Below are 21,681 nucleotides of genomic sequence, written 5' to 3' on the forward strand. Positions count from 1 at the left end.
ATCAGAAGCCTAAGTAGAATATATGTATATATATATATATATATATATATTAGTCCAAATAAGTCGTCAAAAGAAAATAAAGGAGAATCCCAAAAACTTACAAAACAACGTTAGCAGAAAAAGCACCAAGCAAGTCGAACATGTTAACTTCCAAGTAACTATCTATCTAACAAGCCGATTCAACAAGAGTCTGTCTGCAACTTATGTTATTCAGCATATATTTATATAAGAACATACGTACCATCATCATTTGACCATGCAGATCTTGATCACCGATGCAGATCCGATCCGGTGAAGGGCAACAACGGCGTCGCCGGGCGTGCAAAGCCCCCTATTAGTAGCGTACTTCAGGGCGCCCTCCAAAATGACCTCCGTCGATTCAGTATCCGTAGCTTTTGCTGATCCTTCGGCCAGAACGGGAATCAGGCCACGGTACACCAGACTCTGCTTCGCCGGGGCTTCATCGCTGATCGACCAGTCGAAGGAGTCAGTCGTTACGACTGGGACCACTACGGATAGAATCGGGACTGCCGGCCTGTACTTGGCAACCAACTTGGCGGTTGTCCCACCGCGCGTCATCACTACGATGAGCTTCGCTCTAGCCTTGTTTGCGGTGCGCACGGCGGAGGAGGCGAGCGACTCGAGTGGGCTCATGGGGAGCGGGGTGGACTTGATCATTCCTTTGAAGATAGCCGCGTAATCGAGGGAAGACTCCGCCTCGATACATATCCTAGCCATGATTTTTACGGCAAGTTCGGGATAGGCTCCAGCAGCACTCTCCCCGGAGAGCATCACGCAATCGGTGCCATCCAGGACCGCATTAGCCACATCCGTAGCCTCGGCGCGTGTTGGCCTCGGAGACTTGATCATGGACTCCAGCATCTGTGTGGCAGTCACGACAGGCTTTCCGGCAAGGTTACACTTGTAAATCATCATTTTCTGAGCTAGGAATATCTTCTCGACTGGGATTTCCATTCCCAAATCACCGCGCGCAACCATGAATGAGTCGGTCTCACGGAGAATTTCGTCAAAGTTGATAACTCCCTCTTGGTTTTCAACCTTGGATAGAACACATATGAAAAGCATTATGCGATGATTAATGAGGGAGTCGAACACTAACAAAAAGATGTAAGACCAGCATACCTTCGACATCAGCTGTATACTCTTGGCATGAGGACCAAGAACCTTTCGGACATTAACTAGATCGGATCCTTTGCGCACAAATGAGAGAGCAATCATATCGATATTATTTGGAACACCCCACCCAAGAATATCTTCCTTGTCCTTCTCAGTAAGTGTAGGGAGATCCACAACAACACCAGGTAAATTGACATTTTTTCGCTCACCTAACATAGCAGTGTTCTGACAGCGGCATCTCACAGTTCCGGCAGCAGGGTCACACGATAAAACATTGAGTGTTATGGTACCATCAGCACAGAGAATAGTATTTCCAGGTTTCAAGTCAACTGCCAATTTTTGGTAACTCATCGAAATCATTTCTTCGTCTCCTTTAATGGAGTAATCAGTGGTTACAGTGATTTCCTGGCCTTCCTTAAGCTGAATGGGCTTTCCATCCTTCAGAAAACCAGTTCGAATCTCCGGACCCTGAAATATGCACGCTCGTAATAACAACTTTAAGTACCAAGACTTCATTTTGCAAGTATAAAGCTCCAAAAACGTTATGAAAACCTAAATCCAAGTGAGTAAAATTCACCACCACCACGGGTAACCCGAATATATTACATTCTGAATTACAGAAAATATTAGGTGGGAGAACACAAAAATATCCAATCAGACAAACTTGACACCACTATCCGAAGGAGTGATGGTTATACAAACTTTTGCAAGGAAATTCAATTGGAAACCTATTAGAAACTTCAAACATATATATTCAACGCCAAATGAATACCAAAAGCAAGCCACAATGTATCATGAGTCCTTAGTACTTTAAGTACATATCTATAAAGAAAAATGGATCTTTCAATTCAAATGTTAAGGTCTTATTTCGTAATGAATCTTTAGCATCATGATAAGCATATGACGAAATAAAACTTATGATGAAATGGATTATCAACTATAAGAATCAATAATTAAGCTTCTTATATTATCTCAGTTCATAATTCATTCCTCGAAATTTCCTTTTATTCATTCCAGGTAACTGCCAAGACAAGAAAGGATAAAATCCCGAACCCAACCATGTTTTTGGAATGTGAATGCAAGATTGCAATCTTACACAATTCTTCAGGCTTTATATTAAAAAGAGTCCCCTAATTAGCCGAAATATGGAGGCTATGAAACAAGCAGCAAACTATAGGGAATCAAATAGCAGAAATTTCAGCAAATCCAACGAACCTTGGTATCAAGCATGACAGCACAAAGGATCTGAGTGTTGTGCATAGCAATCTTGAGATTGTCGAGAGTCTCCTGATGGTATTCATGAGTACCGTGCGAGAAGTTGAACCGAGCAACATTCATTCCAGCCCTAAGCAGCTTCTCCAGCATCGGCACCGACCTCGAAGCCGGCCCCAAAGTGCATACAATCTTCGTCTTGGGGATCTGTCCACCGTACGGCTGCTCCTTCAGGATTCCGTCAATGTCTATGGTCGCCATATCTGACTGTATCCGGATTCTCCTTATATACCTACAAACAAAAAACACACACAAGATCAACAACTGACCTACAAAGAAATCAATAATCCGACCACTCTCGAAAACCGTAAAACGAGCAGATCCGAACAGGAGACAGAAGATCAAGCAACACAAACACGGTTACTATTATTGTTAGTTAGAGAAACACAAAACCTAACTCACTCTCAACCAAAAATCGAACAAAAGCGCATGAAACGCCAATTAACAGTGTCACTTTCAAAGCGCACCGACTGCCTGCGGACCACTCAGCCGCCTAAACCGAATCGTAATAAAACCACGTTCCACCTCTTATCAAATTGAAATTAACAACAACAAAGATGTTGAGGCAGCGATAGAGAAGCGTAGCTCGTGAGAAGACGTTACCTACTTACTTACCCAGCTGACCTGAGGTTGGTTGAGCAATTTGAAAAGGCAACGACGCAGATGGGTCGGCTTCTACTCTCTGTCTTTGTCTCTGTATTTATCTGTACCAGGGCGTTTTTAAAACTTTTAAATTATTATAAATATAGTATTTTTAGAACGGATCACTAAAATCCCAAACCCTATTTTTATGTTTGAGTTCAGTCCCATCAATGATTTTTACACACTGCACTCCTTACTTTCTAATAAATATTACTACTAACTCCCCACACTAATCTTAATGATATTAATGCCCTTCTCTCTCAAATATCTATTTATCATTTCTGATATAGTGTGTTTCTCGTTAAGTTATTTTCGCGCGAAGAAGTTCTGTTCAACCTTCTGTTTCATTTGCGCGTGGTCGATAGGAATGGTGATATCAAATCAAAATCACAATTCTTAGGTTTATTTCGCACAAAGAAAACACGGGTAAGAGGAAGCACATCTTTCGAATATTTTTTGTTGTAATAATTTTGTTGATTGACTACAATGGCGTTGTTAGGGCTCACAATCGATTCTACCCACGTTCCATTGAAGACGATATCGGAACTTAGGTATGATCGATCTATCTTCACTATTATTTGATATTAGAAGTAACCGCGATCGATGAAATGATTTGTGTGATCGATCCACGTTGTCGTCTGGTTCTTGGAGATAATTTTCATTTTATGGTAGGTATCGATAAAATATGAAGTTTTCTATCAGTATAAAACAATAAGTTTAAATTTTGAAAAAAAAAATACTTTTTAGGTTTAACTTTTCAGTATAAATATTTATTGTTGATCTGTGCTGATTAATATAGTTATATATTAAATTTTGATGATTGTAATTTGTATTTATTGATTTTGTAATACCATTGGAGAGAAATGAAGAATTATATTTTGTATTTGGTGAATTAACAACATTCAATGGATAGAGAGGAGTGTAATCCCAAATTGTTAATCATGTGTACATATGGAGGGGAGCTTTGATAACAGAAAAATGTACATTTGTTATTGTATATTAATTCGCAGGGAATTTTATTCGAAAATCAATGAGTAGAGTTTTTATAGAAGAATGGTCAGATATAGCAATTATGTGGTTGTAGACCCTGGATAGTTATCACAATTATTTATACTCTTTTTACTGGTGAGTTTCCAGGTCGAACACAGGGATTTAAAGTCATGAATTTCAATATTAAAAATCTTGGAGAAGCGACGAAGAAACAAAAGGGGAGCCCGCTTCGAGCGGAGAACCTTCAACTACTGAAAGCAGTAAATAAAGCAGTAAACATGAACGGGGGTGAGCGAAGCGAAAGTGATAGGATTGGGATGCGAGCGAGCGGCCTGATATATGTATATGTACATGAGCGAAGTAGAGTGAAAGAGAAGCGTTGTGTCTGAGCTGTGCGTTACTAAATGGATAGAATTCCATGGATGCAGCGAGCGAATGATGAAATTGTGTTATCGGAAGCATATATGTATTTTACGAAAATGATGACAGAAAGATGTTGTAATTATATAAACTCGATTATAAAGAACTCATCACACTGGTATTTTGGCCTGGGGGGGATTTACAACAAGACTTCAATGACACCCAGAATTAAGACATTATAAGAAAGAAATCCTACTGTCACTAGGAATTTCTGCGACCTAATAGACCCCCGTCTATGTCCCGTTAATTTTCCCAATTTCTGCCTCATTAGTGGCTTTACCCCCTGATGTTGGTACTCTTTTATCAGAATCAAATTTAGCACAGTAATTAAGTAGGTCGACAAGGCTCCCGCGTACTTAACTACGTTGAACTATCTTGAGACCGCTTTTGGCGCATCACAAGGCTTAATTAATTAATTCATCTCTCGCTCTATACCAGTGATATGAAATTCTCTAAATTGATTTATATAAGTATGGGAAATTGTGGAAGGATTTAAATTGAAGAAGAGAATGATATTTCTTTATATACTATGAAAACTGCAAAAAGGATTAGACTACAAAGCTGTAAATGAAAGCAGTAAGCTAGTCTAAGAAAGCATTAAAGACGTGGCCAAGGGAGGGGAATACGCCCACTCCCTTGGCCTTTCCTGTGGAGAACTCCCTTACAGGGTTGGAGCTCTCGGAAACAGGAAGACAATGAACGCTGTGTATATTCTGAAAATCGTCCAAGAATTCGATTATCTCTACATACAGATATCTGGCCCTATTTATAGCAGGTGTAACGAGACGGTTGCAAGAAGCTGTTGGGCAGTTCCAACCGCTGGGCAGTTAGGCGGTTGCAGGTGGTTATTCTGTTGAAGCGGTTGCTGGCCATAACTCCCAGGGTGTCCGCTTCGCTTGCGTTGATGGCACAGATCTTCCTCGCTTGCTGGAGAACAGGAGGGCATCAGCGTAGCACGGCTCGCTTGAGCTAGCTGGAATTGGAATGGCTGTACCGCTGCATTTGAAGTACTTAGTTGAAATCTGGTGATAGTCTGCAGCGGCGGGTATCTGGACTGTCGCTTGCAAGCGGGAGAGGCTATCGCTTGCGGCTATAAAGGTGGCCGCTTGCCTCTCATGCCTTAGTGTTTTCAAGGTGTGTTTTGGGCGCTTGCGAGCGAAGGCGGCTGTCGCTTGCGGCGTCTGCCTTAGCTTTTCTGGCTCCAGAATACCGCTTAAGAGGGCAAAAATCGTTAATAATCTCAACAATGAATTCTGGGTCATGCCTGGTGATATAAATCAATATTGTATGCCGATTACGAATTATTTTGATGGTTCTTATGCAAAAATTCAAGTAACACACATTTTTGTCAAGCTAAGAATATGCTCATATTTGGAGTCATCAAACCTCCTCACACTAAACCTTTGTTCGTCCTCGAACAAACTGCATTAAAGGATCAAGAGGTTATTCCGTTCACGGCAATCAAGAAGTGCTAATAACCAGTGCCATGATTGGGAGTAGAGTGAATCTCAAATAGTAACAAGTGAAACACAAGTATTCAGCATGTCATTTGATTTAACGAGATTGGAGTTGTCCAGGTATTGTCAACTTTGTTCGCTCAGCAGAGATTCTTTTTTTGATCTAGGAAACCTTCAGCCGAAGGGCGTGGAGAATATATGTATATTTTTTTTTTTTTGGATCGTGAGTTTCAAACAAACATTGTGTCTGCTCATGATCTTATTAGGTTCTCGCACGCCTAGGCCTTTTCAGTTCCTTTGTAATGATAGGTCCTCCCTGCTTTGCTTGCATCGTATCTTAAACCAAATTTAAGGACTTCTCTTTTCAAGTTATGCCTTATGAGCAATGTTGAAAAACCTGGTCACTTGCCTTACTGAGTATGGAAAGTTGAAACGAAGGGGGCACTAGTTTTTCACAAGTCTCTTTCGCTGTTACTTAGTCTAACACTAGTGTTCGAGTTATGGTGAAGTTCGAAGGACAAGTACTTAGTCTGATGTGCTTAGGTTGTCTAACTCTACTCTAGAACATATCACAAAGTTAACCAAGCAGAATATCACAGGAATTTCACATAAGAGCACATACTTCAGGTTATGTTAGGCATACAATAAAGAAAAATTGTCACGAGTTACCAAAAATTGTTGTCTCCTTGATTGATGTTATGTACAGCCCTTGTTATTCTCAATTTTACATGGGTGAGGACCTTTCTTTATTTCTTCTTTTCGCTTGCTGGTCCTCGCCCTTGAGGAAGGTTGCGTGATATCTGCCGCACTAGGCCTTCCAATCGGAGGAGATTCCTGGCTGTGTCAAGCTGTTGTTCCATTAGGATGGCGTTTTGTTGGGTAAGAGCTGCGAGAGCTTTCATAATTTCATGCAGCGTCGTACCCATGCTTGCAGCCAGGGTCTCTAGCGCTTCCACTCGCTCTTCTAGCGCGGCAGTCGCTTTCTTTCCAGTAGTCAGTTCATTACCCAGACTCCTAGCGTATGTGTCTATTAATGTCTGAGTCATCATGTATTGGGTGAGAATGGCTGAGTCGAGTTCATCCAATCTTCTTTCAATATTTTCCAGTGATGCGCGGGGGGCTGATGGTCCAGCACCCGCCGCTTCTGGTGATTGTCGCTCGCTCTCAGCTGAACTGATCTCCACTGGCTCTTCCTCGTTTTGGGAATCGGGTGCTGGCTCAGGGGAGACATCCCTGAGGAATACTAGCTGCCTCGCTGCCTCGTACTCCTGCTGTTCTGCTTTCTTCTTTTGTAAATATCTTCTGAATCGCAGCTGGAGTTGAGTCAGCGGTTTCCAGTATTTCAGCAGCTTGACCAGCACCTTCATTTTCCTTTTTCTTTCTCGCTCGAGCTGCTGCATTCGTTCGATTCTTTGTACTGCGGCAAGCAGCTGAGCTTTCTGTTCTTGGAACTTCCTGTCCTGTTCCTCCTCCTCCTCTTCTATAAGTGTTTTATCAGATTTGGTTGAGGCAGGAGTCAGAATTTCTGCGGGTGTCCCGATCATGGTATGCGTTCCTGGGCTGCTTGGGGATACCTGCAAGACAGGAAGATTTAGAATCACTGCCTCCACCTTTTCGGCTTCATTGGCAGCTTCAGCGGTTGTGGCAGCGGGGACCTCGGCGGGATATTCTTTGTATGATTCAATGGTGACATCGATCCCGCCAATAGTTTCTTCGGTGAATATGGTCTCCCGCTCCTCCTCTGCTCCAGCAGCAGTAGGCTCCACCGCTCCCGGCTGGTTAACGGGTGTGGTTTCTTTGCCTATTCCAACAGCAGTTGGCTCACCTGCCCCCTGTTGGTCGAAGGGAACAGGTTCATCGCCAGATGGGCTTGGCAATATCTCCTCTAATGCTGGCCGTGCCGGCGAAGGTCTCTCGGGTTGGGCGGTGGGTTCTCTGATGACGATCCCCTTCCGTAGTCTGGAGAGGGGAATCGTGTCCTCGCTTGACTCTACATCCACCGCTTTCCCTTCCCTTTCTCCTGCCTTGTCGCTCGCCGAGGGGGTGTTGGATTTTTTCGCAGTGCTTCTTTCACCCTCGGCTTTTTGACAGGCGGCGGAGCAGGGTCTTCTTGTTTCTTTGACCTCTTTTCGCCCACGGCCGCTTGCGGCGCCTTTCCTTCCTTATTACTCCTAGTTGTTTTAGCCCCAAATAGATTTTCCTCAATCTCCCGAGCGAAGCGGAGGGTTTCCTCTTCCTCATCGCTGGGAGCTTCATTGGAAACTGTTCTCTCAGAGTCTGGCTCGGTGTGGGGTGTCACATCTTCTCTTATGATTTCCCCCCCCCACAAATTTCATCTTTCTTTTTGGTGGAGGGGGCGCTGCCGCTTGTGCTTTCCTCTTTTTCTGCTTGGGGATGAGAGTAAACCCCTTGGACTCCAGCCAATTTTTGTGGAAGGCCGCTGGGAACAGTGGCTTCATTTGGAGTTCTGGGGCTGGAGTGGGCAAATCGACGCCCGCGCGACGGCAAAGTTCTGTGATCAGGGTCCCGTGACCCAATGTTCTGTCTCCACTTCTTCGATCCCAGATGTCTAAGCCGATGATCGCGCCCAAATCCACATCGTTCGATTCCTCCAAGATTGAGCGAAGGGCTATGAGGTAGTCAGGACGAATGTCAGTGGTGTGAGCAGTGATCATTATTCTGCTCAACGACCACTTCACCCATTCCTTTTTCTCTTCGTCCACCGACCCAAACTTCAGGTTTCTTTTCTCATATGCAGGGGTGGTGGCGAAGGTCCTGTATAGCGACTGCAGTTCAAGTGAACTGCAGACCTCCGTAGCCTTCAGCTTGTCTTGCATCTCTTGGCCGGGGTAGTGGTGTTCCCAACCCAAGAGTCGGTTGATCTTTCTGGCTGAGCAGTCTACCCATTTTCCCCGAACGTAGACATGCTTAAGACTCTCAGCCTGGTTCAGATTAGCGTAAAACTCCCTCACCAGTGATACATCCACTGGTTCATTGGGGTTTCTGATCAACCAAGACAGACCCCGCTCCTCCAGCCAGTCAGAGAGCGGGCCTGTGATCTTCTCGGGGTCAAATCCTCTCTCGTAGAGGATCCCCATTGCCTTCATCCGCTCGTACGCCGCCGCTGCGTCAATGTTGGAAAAGTGCAGTTTGTCATACTGCTTTGATCTCAATACGTCCTTTGCAGCGTCGGCAGCATTCTTCTTGGAGATATTGCTCCGGAATGCCTTCATTTTCCTTGGCGGTGCTTCTAGGCAGGCAAATTTGTTTTTAAGCTCCTTCAGCTGGTACTCCTTCAGCTGTTCGTATTCCGATTCTTCTAATTCCAGCCACCAGTCGCTCACCGGATACCTCTGCTCTGTTTCCTCAGTGTATTCGAATCTAAGGTATTCCTCCGGGAACTCTGGGATGAATTTTCGGAATGGCAGTGACTTAAGCTGCCTGAGCTTCCCCCAGTCTTCTGTTAGCTCCAATACTCTCCTCCTCTTGTAGTATGCCTCAGGTGGCGCTGGCTCTACTAATTCTGCCCCTGAGGTTGTTGTCACCACCTTACGTCCGTCCGTGGATTTGATCCTTTGGACTCTTCGTTCGATCCTCTCCTCAACTTTCTCAAACTCCTTCTTCAACGTTTCTTGCTTTGCTGGATCTATTTTGCTAAGCTTGTCCTGAAACTAGGGTTTCCAGAATTATTGTTTGTCATACGAACATTATGAATCCTGCCTCATTATCTTTAAATGTAAATAACATCCATATAAGGCAATCACATTCAAAGTTCAGGTGATTTTAACCCTAAATTCTCCCCCTCACAACGAAACAGAACACTACTGTAACCGTTACGTTGTGAAAAAGGGAGAAAATCACAAAACAAAACCTAACCTACAGATTAGAGTGAAATTCATCCGTAGAGAGCAAGTATATTAGTTATTGTATCTAAATCTAGCATATGACAGACTTAGATTCACAGAAATCGAACAGACAAACATTTTCGCAAAAATGAAGAACAGTGAAATATCGTGAAAATAATTTGCGATTCTGTGTTTTTAAACGTTAAATCGGCGAGAATCAACCGTAATATAGAGTTTATGTACTAAGGTTAACCTAGATCTTACCTTAGATGAAGCTAATATTGGTTGAAATGGTGAGATTTTGAAAAATTTTCGCTCTGAGAGTGGCGGTTACTAAAGCTTCGGGAGGAAGTTACTGTAGGGCAAAAGTGGAAAAATGACTGTGGACTGGGGTATTTATAGATTTTCTCAAGACTCTCTGGAGGACAAGCGGAGCGATGCCAAGTCCACTGTAAATACTTATAAAGGTATAGGGGAGGGTATTTCAGGGCGGGCGAGCGGTTAAAGCAACACTTCTATACACCTAAGACTGACACAAAAGCGGAGATGAAAGCGGTGCTGGGTGAGCGATACTGCTCCCCCAGTAAATATCAGGGTGAAACAAGCGGAGCGGTGGTTGACTTGGGTCAGGCTTAGGTTGGAAGTTAAAATGCTAACACTAAACTATTCCTATAAAGCGATAATCCTATTCTAATGAAAGCGATAAAATTATGAAATCTATTTATGAAAGCGGTAAAGGAAAGCTTGTAAATTTTAACTATGAAAGCGATAAGTTTTAACTAGAAAAGCAATAAAAGAAAGCTGTAAATTGGCGGATATAAGATTGGGCTTCTGGATTCTTTTCACGAAATTCTATCATCGCTTGAGCTTCTGAACCTCAATCAGCTTAATCTCTGCATTGGCCTGTTGCAACACAGGCCCTTCAATATACGGTTTCAGCCTCGCTCCATTCACCAAGAAGGAATCTTTCTCTCCGGGGGTCTCCACATTGTTAATCCTTATGGCTCCACTTGGCAGCACTTGTCTGACAATATACGGCCCAGTCCACCGTGACTTCAATTTCCTGGGAATAAGTGGAGCCTAGTGTCATATAAAAGAACTTTGGATCCCACCGCAAACTCTTTCTTTTTCAACTTCTTGTCATGATAGAATTTCATCCTTTCCTTATAGATTTTTGCGCTTTCATATGCAAGGTATCGGAACTCGGTCAGATCGAGCAATCTTTTCGTGCGTCTCTCCTGCGCTGGGAGAAGATCAAAATTGAGATACTTGATAGCCCAGTACGCACGATGCTCTAGTTCCAGTGGTAGGTGGCAGGCTTTTCCATATACAAGCCGATAAGGGGACATTCCAATTGGGTCTTGAAGGCTGTTCTATAGGCCCACAGCGCATCATCCAATTTTTCTGCCCAATTCTTGCGACTCTTATTTACTGTGGTCTGGAGGATGTGTTTGATCTCTCTATTTGAAACTTCCACTTGACCGCTCGCTTGTGGATGATAGGGGGTAGTTAAATGTTGACGAACACCATATTGTTGAAGGCAAGATTGCAGCGCCTTATTCACAAAATGGGTGCCTCCGTCGCTTATTATTGTTCTAGGGACCCCAAACCTTGGAAATATGGTATATTTTAGGAAGCGGATCACTGATCGAGCATCGTTTGTGGTGAGCGCTTGCGCTTCAACCCACTTACTCACGTAATCCACCGCCACCAGAATGTATTGTTTCCCATTAGAAGGTGGAAAGGGACCCATAAAATCTATCCCCCATACATCAAATATATCCACAAACAAGACTCCAGTTTGGGGCATCTCATCTTTCTTCGAAATGGACCCCAGTCTTTGACATTTGTCGCAAGATTTGGCAAAGGCATCTGCATCTTTTTGTAGGGTAGGCCAAAAGAAACCTGACTGCAAAACTTTGGCCGCTGTGCGCATGCCAGCGAAATGCCCTCCTACATGGGACCCGTGACATTCGTTCAAGATCAGCGGGATCTCAGACTCCGCTACACAGCGACGGATTATCCCATCTGAGCCGATGTTGAACAAATAAGGTTCATCCAAAAATAATCCTTTGCCAAACTGAGCAATCTCTTCTTTTCCCTTTGTACAGTGTGTGCTGGAAACTGTCCTGTAGTTAAAAAGTTGGCCAGGTCAGCGAACCATGGCTCTTTCGCTTGCACCAGGAACAGCTTCTCATCTGGGAATTGTTCATTGATTCCAGGAGATTTGTCCTCCTCTTGTTGCAACCTACTGAGGTGATCTGCCACATGATTTTCCTTTCCCTTCTTATCCTTGATTTCTATATCGAATTCCTGGAGCAACAAAACCCATCTAATCAAGCGGGCTTTTGTCTCCTTTTTCTCCATCAAATATTTAATAGCTGCATGGTCAGTGTGAACAATAGTCTTGCTTCCAATAAGATACTGCCTGAATTTCTCAAAAGCGAAGACAATAGCTAGCAGCTCTTTCTCGGTGGTAGTGTAATTCTTCTGAGCAGAGTCCAGTGCTTTACTTGCATAGTAAATGACGTTAAGTTTAGACTCCACCCTTTGTCCTAGTACAGCGCCGACGGCATAATCACTTGCATCCGTCATTAACTCGAATGGCTCACTCCACACTGGTGCTGAAATTATAGGAGCAGAGGTCAGCTTATCCTTCAGTATTTGAAAAGCCTCCTCACACTCGCTTGACCAGCGGAATTGAGTATCCTTGCACAGCAGTGACGTGAGTGGTTGTGTGATTTGACTGAAACCTCTGATAAAACGACGGTAAAATCCCGCGTGACCCAGAAAGCTTCGCACTCCTTTCTCATTCGAGGGCGCTGGCATTTTTTCGATTACACTAATTTTTGATCTATCTACCTCTATACCGGCAGACGAGATCTTATGGCCCAAGACAATTCCTTCATTCACCATAAGGTGACATTTTTCCCAGTTCAGCACGAGATCAGTCTCTATGCATCGGAGGAGTACTTTTTCCAAATTATTCAGGCATCTGGAAAATGTCTTGCCATACACCGAGAAATCATCCATAAAGACTTCAATACAGGAGTCCAGGAGATCACTGAAAATATGGTACATGCATCGCTGGAAGGTGGCCGGAGCGTTGCACAGCCCGAACGGCATCCTCCTATAAGCGAAAGTCCCATATGGACAAGTGAATGTGGTCTTCTCACAGTCCTCCGGTTTGATGGGAATTTGATGATAGCCTGAGTAGCCATCGAGGAAACAGTAGTATTCGTGACCTGCGAGCTTCTCAAGGCATTGATCAAGGAAGGGAAGTGGGAAATGATCCTTCTTTGTGGCTGAATTCAGTTTTCTGTAGTCGATGCAAACCCTCCATCCAGTGACAGGTCTTGTCATGAAGACCTCCCCATCGTCGCTTGTCTGTTCAACGAATCCTCCTTTCTTGGGAACCACCTGGGTTGGGCTAACCCACTGGCTGTCACTGATAGGGTATATGATTCCTGCATCGAACAATTTGATCACCTCTTTCTTGACTACTTCTTGCATATTTTCGTTCAGACGCCGCTGAGGCTGTCTACATGGTTTTGCATCAGCGTCCAGCCTTATATGGTGCATACACACCGCTGGGCTGATTCCTTTAATGTCTGAGATTTTCCATGCAAACGCCGCTTGATTTCTTTTGAGAAGTGAGATGAGCTGAGCCTCTTGGTCCGGCAGTAATAAGGCGGAGATTATCAGCGGGTAACTCTCCTCCGGCCCAAGGAATATATATTTGAGGTGCTCAGGTAATTTCTTCAGCTCATCCTTATTGTTGGTCTCGCTCGCTGGTTCCCTATTCGCTTGTTCAATGGATTCAGTGGGCGCTTGAATGTCGTCGCTTGCCTCAGCTGAATTCTTTTTATCTTCCAGTTCGAGCGATCCATTACCTGAAATTCCTTCCAGGCTATCAAGTGTAACATGGTTCTCAAAAGTTATTATTTCATTTAACTCATTGATAAAATCACAATTTTCTTCCTGGGGTTGGCGCAGTGCTGAGTTCATGGAAAATGTGACTTTATCACCACCAAAACTCAAGGATATTTTTCCTTCAGCAACATTTATTGTAGCTTGAGCGGTGGCTAGGAAAGGTCTCCCTAATATAATTGGAATGTCGCGGTCTTCGCTCATTTCCATAATAATGAAATCTGCAGGGAAAATAAATTTGTTTACTTGCACGAGTACATCACGAATGATTCCTTTAGGCAATCTTATTGATTTATCGGCAAGCTGAATTACAGTTCTGCATGCTTCTAATTCATAAAGCCCTAATTTAGAGAAAAGCGAGAAGGGCATAAGATTGATACTTGCACCTAAATCACATAATGCCCTAATCGGCTCTAAATTTCCTATTATACAACTAATGATAAAACTCCCAGGATCGCTGAGTTTCTTCGGGAGGTCCTCCTTAAATACGGCACTGCACACACTTTCCAGCTGCACCGCTGCCACTTCATCAGGAAATGCCCGCTTCCGATTGATTATATCCTTGATAAACTTAGCGTAATGTGGCATCTGAGACAAAGCATCAGCAAACGGTATAGTAATTTGAAGACTACGGAAAGTATGTACAAACTTATCAAACTCCTTGGAGTTGTCCTTCTTCCCAAATCGTGCGGGAAAGGGAGCTCGAACCAAAGGCTGAGCAATATCCTTTTCCTTCGGGTCAGACTCCTGAGCGGCTGGTATCGCTCGAGGTTGGGATGGACCTTGCTCCTTAGATGGAATCTGTGTAATTTCATCCTGCACAGGCATATTAGCAACAATAGGGGAAGACGATTGATTTATACCTCTGTCTGGCAGTGGTGGCGATTGCGTCCTTTTTCCTCCTCTAGTTTCGATGGCCTTTGCTTGGTTCGGGACAGTCTCGACTGTCCCAGGCAACGTTCCTTTCTGCTTCAGCTTCAGCGCTTCAGCAATCTGCCCGACTTGTACTTCCAGCATTTTGATCGAAGCAGATGTGTTTCTTTGGAACTCCTGATTCGCTCGCTCTGTGTTCCTCCAGAGTTCCTCCAGACTCAACGGGACTTGTGCCGCTGTGGGAGGTTGAGCGAATGCATGTGCCTGCTGCGGGAAATGGGGGGTTTGATTGTATTGTTGATGATGTGGATTATATCCCCCTTGGATATATTGTTGTGCAGCGAACTATTGTGGCCTCTGAAATTGTTGCTGAGGACGCGGTCCAGCGGGGCCTTGAACTTGCCCTTTTTGGAACTGCTGGAATTGAGGGGCATTTCTGCCAGCCATATAGAAGACCTCCGCCGGGTTCTGAGCTTCCTCATTTGAATACTCAGCAACCTGCGGACATTTTTGGTCTTCATAAGCTTTTTCCTCGCATTCCGCGGCCTCATGTAATGCTTGTTTTCCTTTAGTACGCAGGTCCTGCTTCATAAGCTTAGACAGCTCCTTCACTTGGATTGACAAACTGTCGATCCTTGCATCGTGAGATACGGAAGTAGGGACCTGGTACAGACCCCTCGATGGCTCGGGCCTGTTGGACTCTGGCCAACTTGACTGATTGGCCGCCATCTTCTCAATCAAAGCCCTCGCTTCAGAGGCACAACGCCCCATAAGCGAGCTTCCTGCCGCTGCATCTAAGGACATTCTGAGTTCAGGAGTAATTCCTGAGTAGAAAATCTGAAGTTCCATGAAGTCCGGTATTTCGTGATGAGGGCAGTTGCGGAGTAGTTGTTTGAATCGGCTCCAGGCTTTTGGAAGGGTCTCATCACTCGCCATCTTGAAAGTAAGTATTTCATTCCTCTGGCGAATGGTCTTTGATACAGGATGGTATTTGCTCACGAAGGCCTGCGCTGCTTCCTTGAATGAGCCAGGGATCGGATAAAGGTTATCAAACCATTTCCTGGCCTCTCCTGTTAAAGAAAATGGAAACAGAATCAGTTTGGCAGCGTCCTCCGTGATGCCGTGCGATTTGGAGGTGGCAGCGATCCTATTAAAGTTCTGTAAGTGTTCGTAAGGGCTTTCATTGAGTAGCCCATGAAATTGGCTCTGGCTCGCCAGGCTGACGAGCGCTGGTTTCACCTCATAATGGCCAGAGCCTCTGGGCGCAGAACTTGTAATCAAAGTGTGATCCAGAAGGGTCTGGTAGTGAACATCCATGGGGACTTCAGCAAGTGGGCGATCAGCAGCCCTATGACCCTCAGCCCTCTGGTAAGGCTCAGCAGTAGGTGGTGGGGGAATGATGGTTGTGGGTATCGCAGCGGTGGTGGCAGCTTGTGCCGCTTGGGAAGCAATAAATGCTCCCTGCGCAGCTTGAGTTTGTTTCACCTGAGCGAGGTGCGCTTGCAGCCCCGCCATTCCTTGTTGAATGCTACTGAGGGCTCTCAATAGCTGCTCCTCAGTCTGTGGAAGTGCAGGGGGAATGACAGTAGGGACCACAGAGGGGACGTGGAGCGGCACCTCCTGCGAAGATGCAGATGTGGCGGAGTTTGAAGATGTCCCAGCGGCAGTCTGGAAAGCTGGGATGACAGTAGGAGGAGCGGTGGCATTTCCTTGATTCGCCATGAGTTGTTCTCGCACTTGCTCTCGGAACAGACGTCTCTGTGATCGAGCGGAGGGAGTAGGACTCGTGGGACGCTGAAAACGCTTCGGACCCCTACAAAATGGCAGCCACATACAAAAATTTAAAGTTAGAAGAATTTTAATTGAATACAAAAAGCATGATTACAACGAATTAAAAGTAAATTATGGCGCTTCAAAAGATTTCCAACAGATACTTTTCATGAGTTTCAAATCCCCGGCAACGGCGCCAAATTATGATAACAGAAAAATGTACATTTGTTATTGTATATTAATTCGCAGGGAATTTTATTCGAAAATCAATGAGTAGAGTTTTTATAGAAGAATGGTCAGATATAGCAATTATGTGGTTGTAGACCCTGGATAGTTATCACAATTATTTATACTCTTTTTACTGGTGAGTTTCCAGGTCGAACACAGGGATTTAAAGTCATGAATTTCAATATTAAAAATCTTGGAGAAGCGACGAAGAAACAAAAGGGGAGCCCGCTTCGAGCGGAGAACCTTCAACTACTGAAAGCAGTAAATAAAGCAGTAAACATGAACGGGGGTGAGCGAAGCGAAAGTGATAGGATTGGGATGCGAGCGAGCGGCCTGATATATGTATATGTACATGAGCGAAGTAGAGTGAAAGAGAAGCGTTGTGTCTGAGCTGTGTGTTACTAAATGGATAGAATTCCATGGATGCAGCGAGCGAATGATGAAATTGTGTTATCGGAAGCATATATGTATTTTACGAAAATGATGACAGAAAGATGTTGTAATTATATAAACTCGATTATAAAGAACTCATCACACTGGTATTTTGGCCTGGGGGGGATTTACAACAAGACTTCAATGACACCCAGAATTAAGACATTATAAGAAAAAAACCCTACTGTCACTAGGAATTTCTGCGACCTAATAGACCCCCGTCTATGTCCCGTTAATTTTCCCAATTTCTGCCTCATTAGTGGCTTTACCCCCTGATGTTGGTACTCTTTTATCAGAATCAAATTTAGCACAGTAATTAAGTAGGTCGACAAGGCTCCCGCGTACTTAACTACGTTGAACTATCTTGAGACCGCTTTTGGCGCATCACAAGGCTTAATTAATTAATTCATCTCTCGCTCTATACCAGTGATATGAAATTCTCTAAATTGATTTATATAAGTATGGGAAATTGTGGAAGGATTTAAATTGAAGAAGAGAATGATATTTCTTTATATACTATGAAAACTGCAAAAAGGATTAGACTACAAAGCTGTAAATGAAAGCAGTAAGCTAGTCTAAGAAAGCATTAAAGACGTGGCCAAGGGAGGGGAATACGCCCACTCCCTTGGCCTTTCCTGTGGAGAACTCCCTTACAGGGTTGGAGCTCTCGGAAACAGGAAGACAATGAACGCTGTGTATATTCTGAAAATCGTCCAAGAATTCGATTCTCTCTACATACAGATATCTGGCCCTATTTATAGCAGGTGTAACGAGACGGTTGCAAGAAGCTGTTGGGCAGTTCCAACCGCTGGGCAGTTAGGCGGTTGCAGGTGGTTATTCTGTTGAAGCGGTTGCTGGCCATAACTCCCAGGGTGTCCGCTTCGCTTGCGTTGATGGCACAGATCTTCCTCGCTTGCTGGAGAACAGGAGGGCATCAGCGTAGCACGGCTCGCTTGAGCTAGCTGGAATTGGAATGGCTGTACCGCTGCATTTGAAGTACTTAGTTGAAATCTGGTGATAGTCTGCAGCGGCGGGTATCTGGACTGTCGCTTGCAAGCGGGAGAGGCTATCGCTTGCGGCTATAAAGGTGGCCGCTTGCCTCTCATGCCTTAGTGTTTTCAAGGTGTGTTTTGGGCGCTTGCGAGCGAAGGCGGCTGTCGCTTGCGGCGTCTGCCTTAGCTTTTCTGGCTCCAGAATACCGCTTAAGAGGGCAAAAATCGTTAATAATCTCAACAATGAATTCTGGGTCATGCCTGGTGATATAAATCAATATTGTATGCCGATTACGAATTATTTTGATGGTTCTTATGCAAAAATTCAAGTAACACACATTTTTGTCAAGCTAAGAATATGCTCATATTTGGAGTCATCAAGCTTCATGTGGTTGCTCTATAAGAGAATACATATCTCGCAGATCTTTATGTTAATTTATCGAAACGATGGATCACAGTTACCATTGAAGCTGTAAAACTTCAATATATAGCACCAATTCAAAAGAACTACGTGACATTGTTGTGTAACAATGATGTGTCAAATATGTGGAGAATGCATATTTTGTTAAAAGTTATGTTTGTGGACATGGTTGTACATTCAAGAAGTGAGCACCAGAACTTGCCGCCTCAATGCAGCATTGGACGCAGGTACGTATTGTTGTATTTGGTTTGAAGGAATTTTATTGTAGATTGTAATCAAAGATGTACCACTCCAAGAATGTAATCAAAGATGTTACATGCCCAATATACCGACAAAGTAAGTATTACCTATACAAACTTTAAGGTGATATGATGCATGTATTCATTATTTTCGATATATATGGTTGGTAATATATTACCTCCATATTTATTGATTGTGCTGACAACATTCTTGCGTGGCCATGACATACGAAAGTGTCTTTTTGTTTTTTGTTTTGGTTTTTTGAAGTTGATTGTAGGTAGTCATTAGCTGCGCATTTTTGTTAATGGTTGCGCGGGACTGTACAAACCCATGGAGGTATTGTAAAAACATTTAGTGGGGAAGTAACATCGAAGGTATTGTGTAGACGGTTACTTCCGCACTATACGCCATTGACACTATCCATCGGTCTGAAATAGGTAGGTGGAATGTTACAAATAACATCAATATCTGTAGCTTGAGATATTACACTGTAATTTGTAACTAGCCATGGTTAATAGATCCAGCTGCACCTTAAATACCCTGGATGCCATGGTAATTAACCGTGCACGGTCTATACATACCCGGTAAAGAAAGGTGGGTACCTATCCTTTTAGCTAGGAAAAACTCCGATTCATAATATTTTTTGTGTTCTGTAGGGGTGAAGCTGAGGGTATATTATTCGATGAAGATGAAATGACCGGTGTTATGGCTGTTGATGAAAGCATGGACCGTATTTCAATGCAAAGATGCATTATCGGGGAAGGTCAAACGTTCAAGGACGCGCTTGAGTTTAGAAGGATGCTGAAGAATTACTGCATTGCGACACAAAAAGCATTTAAGTACCATAAGAATGACTCGAAGAAAATTATAGCCGCATGCATCGATAGTAGTTGTGGCTGGCGGGTTTATGCCTCATACCATGTTGCAGAGTGCACATTGGTATTCGTACTTGCAACTTGCAACATACCTGCGAGTTGAGCTTCTTGCAGTCTCGGGATCATCCACATGTAGATGCAAATTGGATATCGGATGTTTATAGAAATAAGCTACGTACTATGCCATCATATAAGGCATCCGACATCCAGATGCATATTCAAACCGATTATGGGATTAATGTCAAATATCATAGAGCGTGGCGAGGCAAGGAAAATGCGATGAGGTCTATCAATGGAGGGGGTAGAGACAGTTACGGGAATCTCTCCTGGTATTGTCATGCGTTGCGTGAGTGTAATCCCGGCAGTATAGTGGATTGTGAAATGGAAGCAGAAACACGACGTTTCCAACGCCTATTTGTATGCTTCAATGCTTGCAAAATTGGTTTTCTTAGAGGTTGCAGACTCTTAATTTTTCTATATGGGACACATTTGAAGAACAAATACAAAGGATGTCTACTCAGCGCAGTAGCAATGGATGGCAACGATGGGATGTTCACTTTAGCCTTTTCCGGTACGTATATTTACTAATTTATTGGTGAATATGCCCAATTTGAGATTATTTGTGCAATGGTTGGTAATTATTTACATTGATGAGGATCTCTTGTATGAGACGATATGTATATGAAGAAAGCTTTGTGAGGCTGTTGCGATTTCGCAATAGTATGCGTGGGCATTTTCACATAAATTTTTTTTTTGGTGGAGTATACCTATATTTATTAATCTTATACTCATATTGACTGATATTATATGCTTTATATGTTTGAAGATACTCTGGTTTGGTTGATATGTACTACGATTACTCATTACTGAACCCTGCTAAATTTTTCATGTGCTTGTGGTTTGGATGTTCATAAAATCTTGTTGCTATGCAGCGGTATCAGCCGAAAATGATGAAAATTGGGAATGGTTTTGCTGGAGGCTAAGGTCTGCTCTTCATGTTGATGGTCGTTATAATTGGAAAGAATATACTTTTTTTTTGGGATAGACACTCGGGACTTCTAAAATCTATCCCTGTTGTATTTCTCGGACCCCATCACGCATATTGTCTTCGGCACTTAGTAGACAACTTCCGCACACAGGTATGTGTTGAATATATTTTAAAAAGCTTTATATAATGTGAACACGGTAATTATATTTTGTTTAGGTAATGCGGAGATATCCGATGCACCACAAGAAACGATGGACATCTGTTTTCAACAAAGCCGCTTATGCACCCCTACGGAAAGATTTTGAGCAGCATATAACGTCTGTGGTGGAGGCTATGCCACTTGCCCGAAACTTTATTGCACAATCGCAGCCCCAGTGTTGAGCGAATTCTCTATTCCAAGGGACTCGTTGGGGGATAATAAATAACAATATAGCCGAGTCATGGAATAGTTGGGTGCGTTCAGCAAGGTCATTGCCTTTTGTTGGGATGCTTGATTCCATCCGACAACAGGTAATGTCTATGATGAATGAGCGTCTGGAGAAATCCGAGAAGATAGGAAGTAAATTGGCGTTGTCGTACATGGCCTCAAGGAGGCTACAGTGTAACCAATCATCAGTATCGACGTTTGAGGTGCTTGATCGTAATGATAGGTATGCGGTCGATTTGGAAAATCGAAAATGCACTTGTCAGGAATGGCAAATATTTCGGCTTCCGTGCAAGCATGCATGTGCATATATTGAAAAGTGTCATATGTCTATATATGACTTTTGCGATGAATATTACAGCGTTGAACGCTACTAGAAAACTTATGAAGAACCCATTAACCCAGTGCCGACTCATGATATGAATGTGGTGCAGAATAACCCGCAGACAGAGATAATTCCTCCTACAACATCGGTCCAACCAGGCCGGCCAAAGAAAAGATGGTTTGAATCACAACAGGTGAAACAATCTAAAAAATGTGGTCGTTGCGGTCACCTAGGACATAATCGACGAAGTTGCAAGGAGGCTTTACCTTAGGTATTTCTAGTTATGGTTGGAATCTCTTTTTGTTTTTGAAAGATTGTAAATTGAACGATGATCTACGTACGTGACCACTGTTGGTGGATTTTGAAATTGGATGGTATTCCCCTTGTATTCCTTGTTGTACACAGCTAATGTATCGGGGT

The 21,681-nt window shown here is 43.5% G+C and overlaps 2 protein-coding genes and 1 long non-coding RNA gene across 6 annotated transcripts; 2 read left to right on the plus strand and 1 right to left on the minus strand.

Moving 5' to 3' along the window:
* Positions 1-10: 10 nt before the first annotated feature.
* Positions 11-3,133, minus strand: LOC127244951 (pyruvate kinase, cytosolic isozyme). 3 transcript variants are annotated; one of them, XM_051265561.1, is made up of 4 exons: positions 3,025-3,133; positions 2,353-2,641; positions 1,144-1,605; positions 11-1,059 (listed from the first exon to the last, which is right to left on the minus strand). In XM_051265561.1, exons 2-4 carry the CDS (start codon positions 2,608-2,610, stop codon positions 247-249), a joined length of 1,533 nt encoding a protein of 510 aa, XP_051121518.1. In that variant the 5' UTR covers positions 2,611-2,641; positions 3,025-3,133; the 3' UTR covers positions 11-246. The 3 variants fall into 3 exon arrangements, with proteins under 3 accessions (XP_051121518.1, XP_051121520.1, XP_051121519.1); XM_051265563.1 differs by having other exon boundaries at positions 3,013-3,122; XM_051265562.1 differs by lacking the exon at positions 3,025-3,133 and adding an exon at positions 2,812-2,969.
* LOC127244955 (uncharacterized) lies at positions 3,024-17,048 on the plus strand. Of its 2 annotated transcripts, none has more exons than XR_007837354.1 (3): positions 3,024-3,477; positions 3,551-3,602; positions 16,713-17,048. It is a non-coding gene; the product is annotated as an uncharacterized LOC127244955 (long non-coding RNA). The 2 variants fall into 2 exon arrangements; XR_007837353.1 differs by lacking the exon at positions 16,713-17,048 and adding an exon at positions 4,189-4,582.
* Positions 17,049-18,574: 1,526 nt separating this feature from the next.
* On the plus strand, positions 18,575-21,313 carry LOC127245018 (uncharacterized). Its single transcript, XM_051265662.1, has 8 exons — positions 18,575-18,636; positions 19,306-19,488; positions 19,578-20,095; positions 20,457-20,508; positions 20,570-20,663; positions 20,729-20,836; positions 21,023-21,162; positions 21,298-21,313. Exons 1-8 carry the CDS (start codon positions 18,575-18,577, stop codon positions 21,311-21,313), a joined length of 1,173 nt encoding a protein of 390 aa, XP_051121619.1.
* The last annotated feature ends 368 nt before the right edge of the window (positions 21,314-21,681 follow it).

This window comes from Andrographis paniculata, unplaced genomic scaffold, assembly GCF_009805555.1.
Source record: "Andrographis paniculata isolate CXL003 unplaced genomic scaffold, ASM980555v1 Contig21END, whole genome shotgun sequence".
Taxonomy (NCBI): domain Eukaryota; kingdom Viridiplantae; phylum Streptophyta; class Magnoliopsida; order Lamiales; family Acanthaceae; genus Andrographis; species Andrographis paniculata.

What these genes read in the sequence shown, in the direction of transcription:
- LOC127244951 (XM_051265561.1), bottom strand. Translation starts at nt 2,610, where the DNA reads ATGGCGACCATAGACATTGACGGAATCCTGAAGGAGCAGCCGTACGGT. An exon ending in CTGTCATGCTTGATACCAAG is followed by an intron (nt 1,606 to 2,352) that starts GTTCGTTGGATT and finishes TGCATATTTCAG; the next exon opens with GGTCCGGAGATTCGAACTGG. An exon ending in GTATACAGCTGATGTCGAAG is followed by an intron (nt 1,060 to 1,143) that starts GTATGCTGGTCT and finishes GTTCTATCCAAG; the next exon opens with GTTGAAAACCAAGAGGGAGT.
- LOC127245018 (XM_051265662.1), top strand. Translation starts at nt 18,575, where the DNA reads ATGGTTGTACATTCAAGAAGTGAGCACCAGAACTTGCCGCCTCAATGC. An exon ending in CAATGCAGCATTGGACGCAG is followed by an intron (nt 18,637 to 19,305) that starts GTACGTATTGTT and finishes TGTGTTCTGTAG; the next exon opens with GGGTGAAGCTGAGGGTATAT. An exon ending in GTTCACTTTAGCCTTTTCCG is followed by an intron (nt 20,096 to 20,456) that starts GTACGTATATTT and finishes GTTGCTATGCAG; the next exon opens with CGGTATCAGCCGAAAATGAT.